The sequence below is a fragment of the Rhinichthys klamathensis genome, unplaced genomic scaffold, assembly GCF_029890125.1.
Source record: "Rhinichthys klamathensis goyatoka isolate OS25496 unplaced genomic scaffold, OSU_Roscu_1.1 h1tg000082l_1, whole genome shotgun sequence".
NCBI lineage: Eukaryota > Metazoa > Chordata > Actinopteri > Cypriniformes > Leuciscidae > Rhinichthys > Rhinichthys klamathensis.
The window spans coordinates 2,026,751-2,043,558 of NW_026606624.1; the positions used below are offsets into that span (position 1 = coordinate 2,026,751).

Here is a 16,808-nt window from a genome sequence, read left to right on the forward strand (position 1 = left end):
TTCCCTTTTGGCCTCTCTATTCTGTTGCAGGAGTGGTTTGGATAGGATGAGTAGAGCACCTGTTGAACTGTCTGGGATGAGACACTTTGGGCACTTTTGGGGTGGAACATCTTAAACTAGTCTAATATTGTTTGCTGCTGGTCGTAATTTTATATGGTCTTCACCAGGCCAAACTGGTCTAGTTGGTCCCCCAACCAGACCAAGGAAAAATTCCCTAGACCTCTTTAAAACCAGCCAAACATACCAGGCGTCTTAGGCTGGTTTAAGATACTTTTTTTCAGCTGGTCAGGCTGGGAGACCATTCAATCTTGCTCAACACCAGTTTGATCAGCAAACCACCTTGGCTGTTATTTTTTTCAGCAGGGTTTTAGCTGGTTAGGCTGGGAGACCCACTTGACCACTTAAACCAGCTGAACACCAGCTTAAACCAAACCACCTAAAACAGCTTAAACCAAACCACCTAAAACAGCTTAAACCAGCTGAGACCGACATGTTTATGCTTTTCAAACATGTTAAGCAGGTAACTGGGGTTTTGCTTTTTGCGCCACGATAAATAGGCTACTACCAGCGCAGTAAACACTGCTTACCTTAACAGTCCTCCCACTGAAGGGTTAAAGGGATTTACCATCATCCACGGAGCGGGTTAGTTATTGTGGCGCAGCGCGAGCCTCTGGACGGCGCGCTGCAGCGGACGAGCGCTCGAGCGCAACTTCAGTCCTCAGTACTGAGCGCCGTCAGCAGTGCCAGCAAACATAAACAATGGCGGAGCGGCTGTGAACCCAGCTCAGCGGATCGAATTTGCCCCATGGACGGGCATTTCGCGTACATCGACATGGAAAACCCGACCGAAAACCCCAGCAAGGCGGCGGAGTACCTGAAAGAGCTCAATAAAATCATCGAAACCCAACAGGAGTTGTTGGAGAAGCAGAAGAATCGGATTGAAGAGCTCGAACAGCAAGTGTGTGATCTTTGTCAAGAGAACGCGTGCTTGAAGGATCAGCACCAGAGGCACCTGGCCACCTGCAGACTGCAACAACAGGGCAATAGTCACCCCACGCTGGGTGCCATAAAGGAGAACGTGATCCAAGAAAAGTAAGAGTCCCACTTTTGCAAAGCTGTCACTGCTGGTTTCGTGTCTCGTTTGGACTATGTATGAATGGAATATCTCTAAGCAGGCATGTCAAATGCTGCTCTTTTAAAGAGACTAGATCAAGAGTGTTTATCTGTGGGTCTCAATGACAATGAACAGACTCGCTAAATGGGACGGCTTTGGGTGTGAGTAAATACCAACACTTAAATGTCACCAGGCGTTTTATTTAAATAAAATGCCTGTCTTATTAAAGTGAATATATTTATATAATCCTCAGGGAGTAGTCAGTTAGAAAAGATACATGCAAAGCAATTTTTGAAGAATATCTCATTTCTACGATGCTCAAAATGCGGTGGTAGGCAGCTTGTTTGGACACATAGCTACACACACACACCCATGTCGACGGCGTTCGATTTTGACAGGCTTTTGACACTTGAAATTGACACTTGAAATCCACACAGCGTCATTACACCAATCCTGTCTTGTTCCACGTTTCAACGGTGTTGTTCATATACTTTATACTTTACGGTGTTGTTCCGGGGTTAGTAAATAATCCTGGGTTGACATGTTTCGAGATTTCACACTGTACCTTACCTTCGTAAGTACGGGTTAATGTTCTTATTTGCATATTTTAACGAGGTTAACGTCGTTGATTGGACAAATACAGCACGCATCTTGATTTGATAACGGATTTAATAACGGCGTACGTGTCCATCTATGGAAATGTTGCCAAGTAGATCAACACCAATTCAGTCTCTTCATCATTTCAGTAAAACCGTTAAACCGTTTGTCTCAGACATGAAGACTAACAGCGTGTGAAAGTTCTGAAGAACTGTAGAAAGCTCATGAATATTTATTATTGCAAGCTCTGATTGGGTTGCCTGTTGCCAAACAACGCGCTAAATCAACATACTCTGGAGAACAAGGATTTAGTAACCCAGGTGTGAAGCAGTGCTAAGTCTAACCGGGTTTTAAAATAATGAACCCAGGGCTAAGTGTGACACGCCCTAACGAAGTCTATCTTTAAAAATTATAAATACAATGAAATGAAGCCGTTTTCCTCATCTGAAATCCGAAGAGAGCATCTTGGAGCCAGCAGCGGTTCAACAGTATGCTAAAGCTAATGCCGCCAGGTTTAGTAGGCTATAAAAAAAAAAAAAAAAAAAAAAAAAAAAAAAAATCCTTTTTTTAAACAGACTGTTTATTTAATCGTTTTTTTTAAATAAGAAAATTTACGATTTAATTAAGAGGATTCATCGCGGAAACATCTGTTTTCCAGATGTGGTGGTTTTTAATTGATTTTTAACCAGTCTTTGTGAGACTAAATGTTGACTAAGATGGCAAACATTAGCTAGTTACACTCTATCCTTTTCAGCTTTTAAGGTAGGCCTGTTTATTTGTATACACTTTAAAACAAGATTACATTCATATTTTTGTGATTGTTTGAGCTGTACTGCCCGTTTGGAATTCCTACACAAACCTCATTTTCGATGCAGTTTGTAATAGGCTACAGTGTTACGTCACAACGCGACTCTGAAGAAAGCCTATTCTAATCTGCTACTATTTTATTATGTTGACAATCAGGAGCTCACACAGCTTCTGGTGCCACACTACATGAGGGGTTTGCTGGCTTGCTGCAGTGTGTTAGGATTTCCAAGTGGATTCACTGCAAGAGATAAGTGTTTATCTGGCATATTTATGGAAATTTACATGAGTGTTTGGATGAGTCAGAAACATAAATTTCTCCCTAAGACATGTGGCGTTTTTAAGCCGGAGTTGGATTTGGAATTTAGCTGTATGTGAACATGCAGTTGTCACATTATCCCTTGTAATGCAAACGCAGTGGCTGATCACTCATGATCTCTTATTTTTACAGTTTATATTGTGAAATAATTTTCTATTCTGCTATAGCACCCAAAGAGTTAACTTTTAAAGATGTTGATGTTTCATGAGCTGAGTTGCACTTCACTTGCACTTTCTACAGTGCATTTTGTCAGTAACTTCTGTTGTAATTCAATGCAGAGAGGTTGCAGAGGTAGAAAGTTTGGCCTTCACCTTTCTTATAGGCAGTGCAGATTCTGTGATATTGAAATACTGTATCTGTTCTGTACAGTTCTTACGATTAGGGAATATATAATTTAATTTTATTCCTGGCTCATTTTATACAATGACTGAGCTTTGTGGGTGTAATATTAGCCATTCTTTTTTATTTTCCACTTCCTATTTGCTTTTTGCATATATGCCTGACTTATATGTGCCTTCTTGAATGTCAAAACAGATCTGTTCATAATATGCTGATTATGCTTACACTTTGTTTTAGTCTCTTTTCCACCATCAGGTTCTCTTTGGTATGGTTAACTTACAGTTTATTTCTTTTTGTGGTACTATGTAATCAGGATTACTATACATATGCAACATACATCTGCTGTTACCACGGTGGTTCAAGAGTTGTAGAAAGCATGGTACTGTTGGTAACATTTCAGTTATTGGGCTTGCTTTTTCCCTGGTTTCCTGTTTTTTTGTTTTGGCACATGTGAAGCAGAGAAAAGAAGATAAAATGTTCATCATCATTTGCAGAGAGGTTATTTCACTGGAGATTAACAAACGGAAAGGTTCTTGACAAGAACAATCACTGTATTGTTTGAGTACAGTATATACACACACATTTGTATGACCTGAAAGTGTAATGTACCTGAAAAAGTGAATAGAAAATACTGTATTATACTAGTACATATTTATACTTTTTTTGTACCATGCTAAACCGGAAACGCAACTGGAACTGTTCCTCACTTCCTGGAACCCGTTTTGCCCGAAGGTGGAAAAGTGTTCATGCTATTTTTTGTAGCCAATATCTTAAATGTATGCATCATTGTGATTGCCTAATGTGATTTAATCTTCTTTTCTCAGTCTCCTTTGGTATTGACCTGAGAGTCCTTCAAATCATTAGGATTAGAGAAGATCATCTGCTCTGATCTTCTCACATCCTCATGATTTCAACGACTTTGGGTTTAACACCAAAGGAGAATGAGAAAAAAGACCACTCCCGTCATTCTGCAGCTTATTCTACAGAATAACTGGAGGAGAGAGGAACGTGCATAGTCATAAAGCTGTATCTATTATATTTATAGCAATGTGTCTTAAATGCATGCTTCATTGAGATTGCCTGTGATGTGAAGTATGCTTCCTTTTTCCTCACTCTCCTTTACTGAGCACCGAGTCTTTCAATTCACAGGGATTTGAGAAGATCATCTCCCCTCTTCTCACATCCTCATGATTTGAAGGACTCTGAGTTTAATGCCAAAGGAGAATGAGAAAGGATGAAAACAGACAACAGTAAAGCATGCATTTAAGATACAATGCTAAGAATATCACAGACACAACTTGATTTGTGACTACATTTTCCTCTTGAGTTATGCCATCTTAACACTCCTCCTGACCTCTTAAATGGAGTGGTTTTCTTTTTCACTCTTTGGTGTTACACCAAATATAATGTATTAGTTTTTAAGAGTTTAGAGGATCACCTTCTCCGATCTTATTCCCTCATGATTTTAACAGTTTAGTACCAAAGGATGTGATATGACTTCATATCACAGGCAATTACAATAAAGCATACAAATGTAATGTAGCTAGAATTCACTATAGTTGTCTTTTTTTCTCATTCTCCATTGGTATTAAACCCAGAGTCATTCAAATCATGAGGATTTGAAAAGATCATTCGCTCCGATCATCTCACATCCTTATGATTTGACAGACTTTAACACCAAAGAAAAGACCTAGTTATTCTGCAGCTTCTTATCTGCAGAATATCTGGAGGAGTGTCAACATAGCATAACTTAGATATTCACCCGGGGCCTGTACCATGATGATAGTTGAACAACCTCAAGGTTACAGGTTTAGTTTCGAGTTGACAAAACCAAACCAATCCAATCAGGATTTGTTGGTAACATGATACTTATCATCGACTTCCATATCAACTCAGGCTCTGATCCTGAGTTTAGCTGTGACATCAGTAGTGAACAGCCAATCACATGCTCTGTGGAAACTGCGATTCACTTCTCTCTTCTGCAGAATATTACGAGATTGGAAAATATTAAGAGTTTTAAAAAAATTACACCGCAAGAAGAAAATAGCTGTATATGAAAATATCTTGCCATATCAGTGTCAGTCCAAGTAAAATCTGTGAAGTTAGTTTATATAGTTGATGTATAGAGAGAATTGAACATTTAAGCTCACATGAAGTCATTTTTATAGCTTTATCAATTGATTCTAAAGCTTATTCATTTAAACTAAACTTAAACTAATAAGCACTGCTAAAAGCCAGATGATTTTGTCTTTAAAATCATTTGCTATGTAATTGCCTTTAATTAGGAGTAGAATCAGGGGGAGTGACTTTATTGCGTCAAACATGTGTCCCTTTGCTTATGCTGATTGGTCCAAATTCTGTTTGAGATCTCTTACCTGGAACAAAATCTTGCCCCAGAGTAGGTTAGCTGTGGAGCGTATGGCAATAAACACTGCTAAAAGCCAAACCACTTTCATGGTGCCTAAAACCCAGTCTAGTGCCTGAACTGAAACATACCTGGCTAGCCACCTAAACCGGCTTCATGGTATAGGACCTTGGACTGCGTTTCTTAAAGGCATCATGGTCCATAGAACGTTGACTTATTTGCAACAATGGTCTCTACGATTCAGGGTGTCTGAATTTTGAATAGCGAAATCAAAGCTCAAAGCAGCGTGTTTAGCTTGGCTGTTTTTTCTTGCACAAGTCAATGGCTCTGACAGAGATATCGCCAAGTCATAACATCACATTTCTACACTTGCAGCTCTGCTCTGACAATCTGTTTCCTTGCTGTTCCATATTTTTGTTCATAGGCTGGTGCCATTATCGCTTGTGACTGCTTGCAAGCACACACCGTGATTTTGAGAATGGAAGTGGAGTAGGCAATGAAAGTTCAGCCAATGATTTGTGTGTTGCGGTTCACCTTAGAAGGGGACTGTATTTGGTATGCATTGTTTCTGCACCATATTAGAGAGTTAAAAGACCAGTGTTTTTTGCTGCAGCCGATTGCTGGCCCTCATGCCACGAAGCACTTTGCCACGTCAGCTCACGGCTTTGTGCTGACTGAAGCAAACTGGCAATCGCAGCATAGATTGAAATGGCTTGTGAAGAAGCTCTTGGTGATTTTTGTATTTAAATGTCAGTTAATGCAATGCTTGTGACATTTCCTAATATTTACAAAGTGAATATTTGTGTAGGAAGTAGCAGCCGAAATGTTCAAATTTTGCAATTTCCACTGGTTTTTAATAAGCAGTTGTCATTGTTGTAAATATTATTTTGTGGTTAAAGGGGACAATTTGATATTTAAGATATTGTTCACACAAAAAGGAAAATTCTTTTCTCAAACTTATGTCGTTCTAAACCATAACATTGTGTTCTAACAAGATCTTGTAATGTGATAAAGTATATTTTCCATGTTAATCAGAGTTTTTGTCCTAACCAGCCGCAACAGCGATGCATCATGAGAGACAGGGATTCTGTGTTAGAAATGGTTTCTTCTATTCATAGGGACAGGGGCGTCATGCAAGCCAAAATTCTGGGGGGGCACAATCTGAGATGTTGCAATTGTTTTCTGATGGGTGATATGGATCATGTTAGGAGGGGTCAGGGGGTTTCTCCCCCTGAACATTTTTTTAATTCTGGCTGCTAAACATACCATTTCAATGCAGTTTGGGAGGGACAGAAATACCTTAACGGAGCTAGCAGCAACCCTCCTCTATCTGAGGACTAAGTTAAAGTATCTATTTTGTAAGTTTATGTAAAAGACAGGTTGATGAAAGAACTGTAAGCTCAAATTCAAAAGCTTTTGAAGTCTACTTCATTAAAGCATGTTTACACACACACTTACTGTACACTTAGGCCCACTACACATGATTTTAAAAACAGTACCATTGCAGTTTTTATGTTATGATTTTAAATTGGTATGTGACCTAAGAACGATCTTACATTAAAGGTAGCACATACAAGTGCTGAGGTCTGACTTTGTGGTGCTCTGAAATTAAGTTATTTTAATATTAATATTTGATGAAGGACTTTGAAAGAAGTTTGACAGATTTCAGTGCTGAATAAGGTTAACACTACCCCGTTTATTTGAAAATGGTTAATATTTGACAGAAATGTAAAAAAAGTAATCAAATCAAATGCAATATGTATAGTAGGGGTGGAACGGTACACAGAAGTCACGGTTCGGTTCATACCTCGGTTCAGACATCACGGTTCGGTACGATTTCGGTACAATGGAGTGAAAAGCAAAGCAAAAATGCAGAAGGCATTTTTATAAATGTCTTAAACCTTGTATTTTTTTAAATAAGTTTTATTAATAAAGGCATAGAACCAGTTTATTTGTAGTGCACTGACAGTAGTTTTACATAATTAGTTTATTAATTAAATTATTAAAAAGACGAAAAGACCTTGAGATATGTTTGGTAATTGTACCTGAATGAATTTAAAATTAATTTGCTATTTCAGATCAAGATATTTGTTTTCCTTCATTTTAATTAACTAACTTTATTCTCATCTGAATTATAAATAATTGATTTCCGTATAAAATAATACTACCATAAAAACTTTTGTTAACAGTTGTAGGTTACAGTTTGACAAGAGTTTAGAGTGTGACAAAAGCACAATGTTGTGTTTTATTGCCAGTGTACACAAATATAAGTAAACAATTTGCAGTTTTAATGATGTCCTGTATGAAAAAAGTGACGGAGTATGTTTTTACGTTTCCACTGTTCGATCGCCCGTGCCTCTCTCTCTCACACACACACACACACACACACACTGTTCATCGCGCGATTCGCGCCCGCGCCTCTCTCTCTCTCTCGCACGCGCGCGCCACACACACACACACACACACTGTTCATCGCGCGATTCGCGCCCGCGCCTCTCTCTCTCGCGCGCGCGCACACACACACACACACACACACACTGTTCATCGCGCGATTCGCGCCCGCGCCTCTCTCTCTCTCGCACGCGCGCGCACACACACACACACTGTTCGATCGCGCCTCTCTCTCTCTCGCACACACACACACACACACACACACACACACACTGTTCATCGCGCCTCTCTCTCTCTCTCTCTCTCTCTCTCTCTCGCGCGCACACAGACACACACACTCCTGCATTGCAATCTTGATCGCAGCCTGTTCATTGCTGCGTTAACAGTCACACCAAAAGCGAATAGAGCGAAATTTATCGCTATTTAAGAGGTTTTTTTTTTTATTTGTACCGTGTATTCTGCGTGCAAATTCGTGCACCGAACCGTGACGCCCGTACCGTTTCGGTTCAATACGAATACATGTACCGTTCCACCCCTAATGTATAGCTATCTGTATAACAACTATGCTGTAGGGATTTGGGGTGTAGTCCTACTATGATATTAGACTACATTAAAAGATAATGAATTTCAAACCTGAACCAAACATATTTTTTAATTCAAAGATCAAAGTCTGTCATTAGTCTTTAGTCTGCCAAAAAAAAACCCCATTAAAATCATGAACTCAAATGTCATTGTGAAAAAAAAATGTGTTACTGTTGTAACAGTGTGTAGGCTAAATCAGACCTTTCATGCTATAGCCTAACGCTAATAAGCCTTATGGCAAAATTATTATTACAACTAAATTGTCGGTCATTAAATAGGAAAACTAAATAATTTTGTAGATGATTTGCTTTGTGTAGGCCTAACCCGACATCAGACTTTATAAGGCCCGGACGAAGTTTTTTTTTGCACACAGTGACGCGACCAATCAATCACTCCTTTAATGCTGCGTTCACACCAGACGCGAATAGCGCGTCAAATTCGCTCTAGTTATAGCCTACGTGAACACTTTAGGCTTGTTCGACTTCATGCAGCTCTGCGCAGACCGATCGGCGGCAGACTTGAAGCAGTGCATGCCGGTTAGAAATTTTGTCCGACTTGATACAGCGCCGACGCCACGTGACTGTGACGTATCCCATCAAAGTACCGCGAGAGCGATTCGAGAATAGCCGGAGAACTCAGCCAGCGCAGCTTCTGAAGAGCGGCTGCTCTGGGCTGCACGAGCTCTGATGACGACACAGCTGTTCCACGATTGGCCGGATTCACCGCATGACAACGATCACGTGCGTTTCGTGTTTATTCGGTTTATTCTCACACACCTTTAGTTCCACTAAAGCTCACAAATCATTTTTTTTTAACAGTAAACACTCTTTTCATGTAGTCGCGATGTATTGTGTTATGTTTATCAAAATAAAACTGATTAAAAAACGTTGATTCCACTTCATTGATAGTAGCTGTAGGTTTATGTTGAACTTTATTCTTGTTCAAACAAACGCTGTATGAAGCAGTACATAAAGTATTGAATGAAAATGTCTCTGAAACATCTGTGTATTTGGCTAATATTGCATGTATTTCACTTCAGCTGTGCTAAAGTATACGAACACCACGTGAGCGGTCACTACGGGAACCAGAAAGTGTCCGACTTCACGTCTCCGTTTGCAGCTCCTCCCCGCCTGCACGCGGCTACTCTCGCCGATCAGTTACATCCAGCCGCAGCCGATGTCGAACACACCTTTTGAATCCATTCGCGCGTCAAGAGCAAATGACGCGCGTAAAAAAACTAAAGTTTAGACTGGCTGCCTGCACATTCACTGTCCTCGCGGCTGCGGCTGCTGCAATTGGAAGGGGCTGGCTGCAGGACGACTCAACTTCCACGGACAGTTTTTAATATTTTATATCAAGATTTTGCTTTAGTAGGCTATAATTTTCGGGACAATTAAGGCCGGTTTCGGGATTCGGGACAACAGCTTAGATTTGGGGACTGTCCCGAATTTTTCGGGACTTCTGGTCACCCTAGGGAGGAAAAATCTGAGGGGGCACGTGCCCCCTCACTTTGAATGGGCATGACGCCACTGCATAGGGATGCACCGATATGGAAATTTTGGCCGATATCGATACCTAGGCCTAATCAATCTTTATATTTGAAAGCCGATATTGGCCGATAAATCTAAATCCAACGTTTTATATAATTTTTTAAGAGCCTAATTACAAAAATAAAAGTCTCACCATTAAAAGCCATGTCCCAAGCGCACAATTATAATGTTCTCATTATAATTTTATGTTGCCTATATGACGACTTGCACTGCACATGTTGCTTGCACTTAAGTGTATTTTCCTTTTCTAAGTGATTCCAATCATATTTTAAGCAATACAAAACCATCATGGCGAACAGTGCGCGTCTGAAGTGTCTCAGCTGAAGGAAATAATCCATTATATATCGGCTTTATTATATCGTATATAAAGTATTGCAAGCGCAATACTTCGTTGCAAATGCAGTGTGCTTGCAGAGACCCCGCCCACACACTCTTCTGATTGGCTGTGATTTTTGATTGATTTTGCCGCATCTTATAGTCGTGTCTCATCTGGTGTGGACATTGCTTGTTGCTGCAATCTTATTGTAACGTCTGGTTATGACACGGTGTAAGACTTCCAATCATATTTGGAACACAAATAAGGATATTTGTATTACTCTCATATTTAATATTCTGCCTATCCATTGCAAGTCCATCGAACAAAAACTTTCACGCATCAAAAAGTAGAAATAAATGTGTACAAGTAGCCTAAATCCGGTTTAATTAACAGGTTTAATTTTTTACATATTTCTCAGAGTTATTTGGGTGAACCATCTCTAAGTTATTTTTTAATTTTTCTCTCAACAAAGGCTTAGATTGTGTTTGTAGTCTCCTTTGTGATAGTACAAAAAGTACACTAATTTCCAAGCCAGTTTCTTTGTACGGTACTTTCCTAAAGGGAAATATCACTGTTGCCAAGTTTATATCAGTCGAGGACACGTAGCTCAAGGGAACTGCATATAATCTCATACCGTTTGTTCACTATGCAGTGCACTAACATCTCTAACTCAAAATCAATGGATGGCAGACATACAATACACTGTTGCCAGAGGTAGTGCATATTTGGCTGCAAATACACCTCTCCCTCCGCAAAAGTTTAGTTATTATAGTCTGTTAGAATATAAAAGTGATTTTAACGTCACCTTTGTTTTCTACTGACTTAAAATGAATCGTCTAATTATTCCATAGAAAACATTATATAGTGTCTCTTTGTAGCAAGCGGTAGCATGCATACAATGTGTGTTCAGGTTCAGTAACCAGCAGCTTGTATGACTGCAAATGGCACATTTCAAACTCCAGCGTGAGGGATAATTAAGTGTATGTAAGGGATTTCAGAGTGGCCCAGGGCAGAAGCAGAACATGTGCCGCGCTATGATGTGTTTTTCCATAAGGGAGTGGCATCCATCTCGGATAGTGGAGAACACACTATGAAACCCTTGGGTGGCTGTGTTGCACTGCCATTTGAATACTAAGATGAGAAGTAAACAAACATGAGATCCGCTGTGAGGCAATGACATTGAAGGCGTATGTGACTGGTAAAATTGCTCCCTTATGTGATTGTGTATATTAAATGATATATTAAGCTTAAGCTATATAAGACTGTAATAAACCGCAGGTATCTGAGGCTTAAAGGAATATTCTGGGTTCAATACAAGTTAAACTCAATCAATAGCATTTGTGGCATAAATTGAGGTTACAGTTAGGTTCTCAACAAAAGAACCTATCAACATTAAATGAATGAATGAAAAATGCATTGAAATGAAATATGAAAATGCATCCATCTACTGATCTGTGGATATTTCAGTAATATTGCTTTTTTTGTACTGTTATAGCTCATGCCAATCGATCATTAGTTGCAATGCAGAGGCGTGGGATATTGTTTACTGGTGCAGAACTGAAACTCCTGTCATAAAATGTGCATTGCTTGGGCTTAGCATTCTAATATTTTTTCCCAGAATTAAGAACCCTCACAGGATCTGGAAAAGTGAGGAACTTTGAAAAGTGTGTTGCAGATGGCATACGATTTAATGAGATGACAGGGCTCACAGTTATATAATGATTGTTAATTTGCTGTAGGAGAGTGTCTCTGTTTATTTATTTGGATTTAGAAGTCTTTTTATATGTCTCAATGTGCGTGTGAAAGGGCTGACAATATGTGGCATATTTCTCCTACTTATGAATTCTGTAAATAACTGTAAATTCAAGCTGATCAAAGAGCAACATTTCTGTCTTAAATTGGGTGTGTTGTTGTAGTCATACTACACCCCAAAAGAGAAATGACTTATTATTTTATAATTTAAAACGATATAATGTGCTTGCTTAATAGTAGAAATTGTCACAATGCAACTACATACTAAAATAAGCTTCATTTCCATAAGCAAATCTTTTTTTTTACCCTAATTACATTATTAGAAATAGTGTCATAATGCTAAATAAATAAATAACAATATAAATTTCAATCGTCCTAAAGTTTTCTTTATGCAAAATATTTTGTTTTATCGCTGTATGTTATCTCTATTTATAACACACCTGTCCCAAAATAATATGACATTAAATCACAGCATTCTGTGGTCAAATATTTTTATATAATGTATACTAAACTGTATAGCTGACTTATGTTCCAGACAAACGATTTCTGTTAAAATTATATAATGTGCTTGTTGCTTAATTGTAGTAGAAATTGTCATAACCTTACACAACAACATGTCTTATGGAGGTCGCTTAGGTCGCAGATTGCATGCTCTTGGCTGTCCCAAGATAAGGCTGAAACATAGGGGTGATCGGGCCTTTTCAGTTACGGCCCCTAAACTATGGAAAAATTTACCATTGTCTGTGAGGCAGGCCCCAACACGCTCCGCTTTTAAATCTAGTCTTAAAACATATTTCTATTCTTTGGCTTTTACTTCAGTTTGAGAGCTGTGTGTTTTTGTCTTGTTGTTGTTTTATTTTTGTTGTTGTTTATTTATGATTTTGGATGTATAGCACTTTGGTCAACTTCTGTTGCTTTAAATGTGCTCTAGAAATAAACTTGACTTTGTTATTTTACTAGATATTTATTATTGCAGTACCACAAGTGATTATTATAATTATTTGTAATTTTTGCATACTTTTTCCAGTTACGTTTATGGTGTATGTGGACAGCTGGAGGCAACAAACAGTTGAGACCTGCAATATATTGAGTGTGAAATCTAAATGAATTATATAAAAAATAAATCAAATAAAAATTCCAGTTACTCTGCAGATCATTCATATTCTTAATCTTTGATGTAGTGCGATGATGTGCGATGGTTTAGAGAATTGACTTTATGGTGACTGTTGCCTTCCATTTGTAACGTTGTGATAGGGATTCTCATGGGATATTATCAGCTGGTTAAATGGAAACCATCTATCATGTAGCCAATGCAAGAGATATCCTATAATGGTAGAAATGATCTGTGTCTTAGCTTGCAGCATTATTTTACCATGCTGAGCAAAGAAAAGAAAAAATCCCTGTGTTTTGTTCCGTTTAATTGCTCCATTGTTTGAGTTTTATGTGTTTAAGCTGGCTGGTGCTTCAGATTATAACACTTTGTGCTGCATTTAAACATAATGATGACCAGAGCATGATGGGAAATGTTGTGTTAAAATGAGGAAAATTGCAGTTTATGAAAAATTCGAGTGAAGCAGTTGAATAATCTCTCAAAATATTTGTTACCTCTTGAAGCAATGTTTGTCCATAAGATTTGCTACTTGGTTATTTGCCATCACTTCTTTATTTGTGTTCTTGTTTGGGAGGCTGGAATATATTCTCATGCTTTGATTTGGAATCGTCACAACCACGGACAACTTTCGATGAGCCATGCCTTACACAAGGGATAAACCATAATTGACGATTGATTCTACAGTTGATAAGCAGGGCCTCTAAGCTATAGTCACCAAAGGCCTACAGCATGAGCCAGACCTGACAAAGAGGAGCTTTTATTGGATTCTGTCTGGGGAGCCTACTGAGAAAACATGCTTCCTTGCAAGCCACACTGATTGATGGTGATTTGGGTTTGGGCATGGCCTTGTTTGAGACCAAGCATAAGGGACGCTTAGTAGCCGTCTGTGGATCTCTCAGGACAAACTGGGAATGAGAGTCCAATATTTCACAGTTCATTCATTTGTACCAGGAGAATGTTATATTATCTATATGCATTGTAGACAGGTGGCTCTCATAAATTTGTCGAGAATGTGTCTGGTTCATATGTCATGCCAAAATCAAAAGACCATAATAGGAAATTATATATCATGTCTATTTTATTTTTGCTGAAGCCCCAGGGCCCGAGCAAGAAGGGACAACCCTCTAAAATGTGAGTAAATCACTTGCATATGTGATAATTTTCATGCTAGGCGACTAAATAATGTCTGTCATTAGCCATTGGCTAATAGTTAGATGCTATACACGGTATAAGTTTAGCACAGAATATAGTCCAGTCTAGTGTGAACTTGAAGGCGCACAAATAATCACTGTCACTTAGCTGAGAGCGTTTAGTAGTCTCTCTCTCTCTCTCTCTCTCTCTCTCTCTCTCTCTCTCTCTCTCTCTCTCTCTCTCTCTCTCTCTCTCTCTCTCTCTCTCTCTCTCTCTCTCTCTCTCTCTCTCTCTCTCTCTCTCTCTCTCTCTCTCTCTCTCTCTCTCTCTCTCTCTCTCTCTCTCATGGTCCATAGACAGAGTGAGTGTGTGAGAGAGAGAGAGAGAGAGAGAGAGAGAGAGACATGCTACTTGTAAATTAATATATTCTCGGTTGTATTTTCTTGTAAAAAAATTTGGAGTTAATTCGGAATTATTCCGCCTTTAAGAACAAGCAGAAATCACTGCCGGTTTCTCTTGTAGTGGGCGGAACTAATGTACAAATGGCAATCTGATTGGCTAGCGCTCACCTGGTTTGATTTCAGCAAATCAGTTAGAGCAAAGACAACGTTATTCATATTCATTAACCCAGCAGCTCATCAATCCTTAGTGTGTTTTATACTGTTATTAGTAGTAGAATTATCTTATTAGTATTATTGTTTTTTTTTGTTGTTTTTACAGAAACACTGAGCAACAGTGTCTCAAGCACCACCACCAGTCCTAAGTTCTGTTAAAACTACAAATATGCATTCGTAAATTTATTACATGCATGCACTACATACATGCATACCAGTACATACATACGTATACATAAACACTGGCTTCCGGTTGCAGCCATGCGCAAGCCAAGTTCAAGTCAAAGAGTGACCTCTGACCCGACGCATGACATTGACCAAACGTGGAAGCGTAGAGGATAGACCAAAACGAAACAAAACACTGGTCACGAAATTGGAAGTCTAAACCGAGAATTTTTAAAGAGAAATGTTTGGAGGAGGTTGAGTTTGTTGCCCAGCCCTATTTGTTTGAACTGTGAGAGTCAATCTATACCAAAGTCCTTTTAGGCAAGTCATGCCACTCGGCCGCCATCTTGGCAACGCAGTAAAATATGATAAAAATCGCCGAAAAAGTTTGATGACTTTGCCCCAAAATAAGGTTTAAAAGGTCTTTTTCCCCACAGGTTATACGTTTACTACGCATGCGCAAGGGTTCTCGTCTCCGCTATCGCAAACCTCAACTGTGCGCATGCGTCAGTGGAACCAGACAATAGGCTTACATGTTTCCCGGCTTGACTGTTAAAAGCAGACGCTCAACTCGCGTACGGCCATTACAGAAAGCTAGTAATTATAGTTTATAAAGTTATAAATATGGATAGTTTTCTTACAAAAAAAGCATCGGCTTCACTTCAGAAAGCCTTTATTAACCCCCTGGAGCCGTAGGGATTTACTTTTATGATGGATGGATGGATGGGCTTTTTTGGGCTTCCCAAATCTGTTACTATTCATTACCATTATTAAGCTTGGGTAGAACCAGGATATTTTTTAATATAACTCCTATTGTGTTTGACTGAAAGAAGGCTAGGATGGCTTGACTGTGAGTAAATTATGGGATAATTTTCATTTTTGGGTGAACTAACACTAATGTGGGCCTGATTTTATCTAGGCCTATATTTTTTTTAGCAAATTAAGCTTATTTTTAGAACCTTTTTTGGTGTTGTGAGAACTTGTGACGTTATTTTCATGATCCAAATATTCCCCCCAAATTTGCATTACTTTAATTGTAATAATTATTAATAATTATAATTATTTAAAGCTGCAGTCCTGCGTTTTTTCCTCTTTGTCGCCATCTCTGTCCGAAATCTGCAATTGCAGTCATTCGCGGAATTATCAACTTTACGTGAGTTGTACTTCAACACCCACGGCACAGCCGCGGATGACACACAGTGTTTGAGGAGGACTGTGAGGCTGTCAGTCACGCGCCGATGTGGAGACTGTCATTCAGAATCACAGATTATTCTTTTTGGAAGTATGACCGGACATAAGAATTTTTCACCGGGAAAATGGCATCTGAACTAGTAAGAAACATCCACCTTTGTTCTGGTTCTGACATTGCAGTAAATCACGCTGATTAAATCCAACAATTGCTTATAAGTTATCATATCACGCAAAACCGTGCAAATTTAGTGCTGCCACTAACGACTAATTTTCTAACGACTAATCTTTCGACTTATTTTTCGATTAGTCGACTAATCTAAACGACTAATTTAAAAAAAACAAACATTGTCATTTCGTTTTGTCCATTTTATTTTGAACTCAACTGAAGGGCCAAAATATAAAATGTCACCTGTTGAAAAACGTTATGTATTAACAATCTAAGCATAAGTATCTGCATTTCCATTAGG

The 16,808-nt window shown here is 38.9% G+C and overlaps 1 protein-coding gene across 3 annotated transcripts in view; it reads left to right on the forward strand.

Annotated features, from left to right (window-relative positions):
• The first annotated feature begins 644 nt into the window (after positions 1-644).
• The window catches only part of iqsec1b (IQ motif and Sec7 domain ArfGEF 1b), a 207,610-nt gene continuing 191,446 nt past the window's right edge, over positions 645-16,808 (forward strand). For 2 of the 3 annotated variants that reach the window (XM_056251411.1, XM_056251420.1), the window contains exon 1: positions 645-1,092. In XM_056251411.1, the coding sequence (XP_056107386.1) occupies positions 806-1,092 (287 nt within the window). In that variant the 5' untranslated portion in view covers positions 645-805. The remainder of the gene's footprint in view (positions 1,093-16,808) is intronic. The other variant, XM_056251412.1, reaches the window with a different exon arrangement.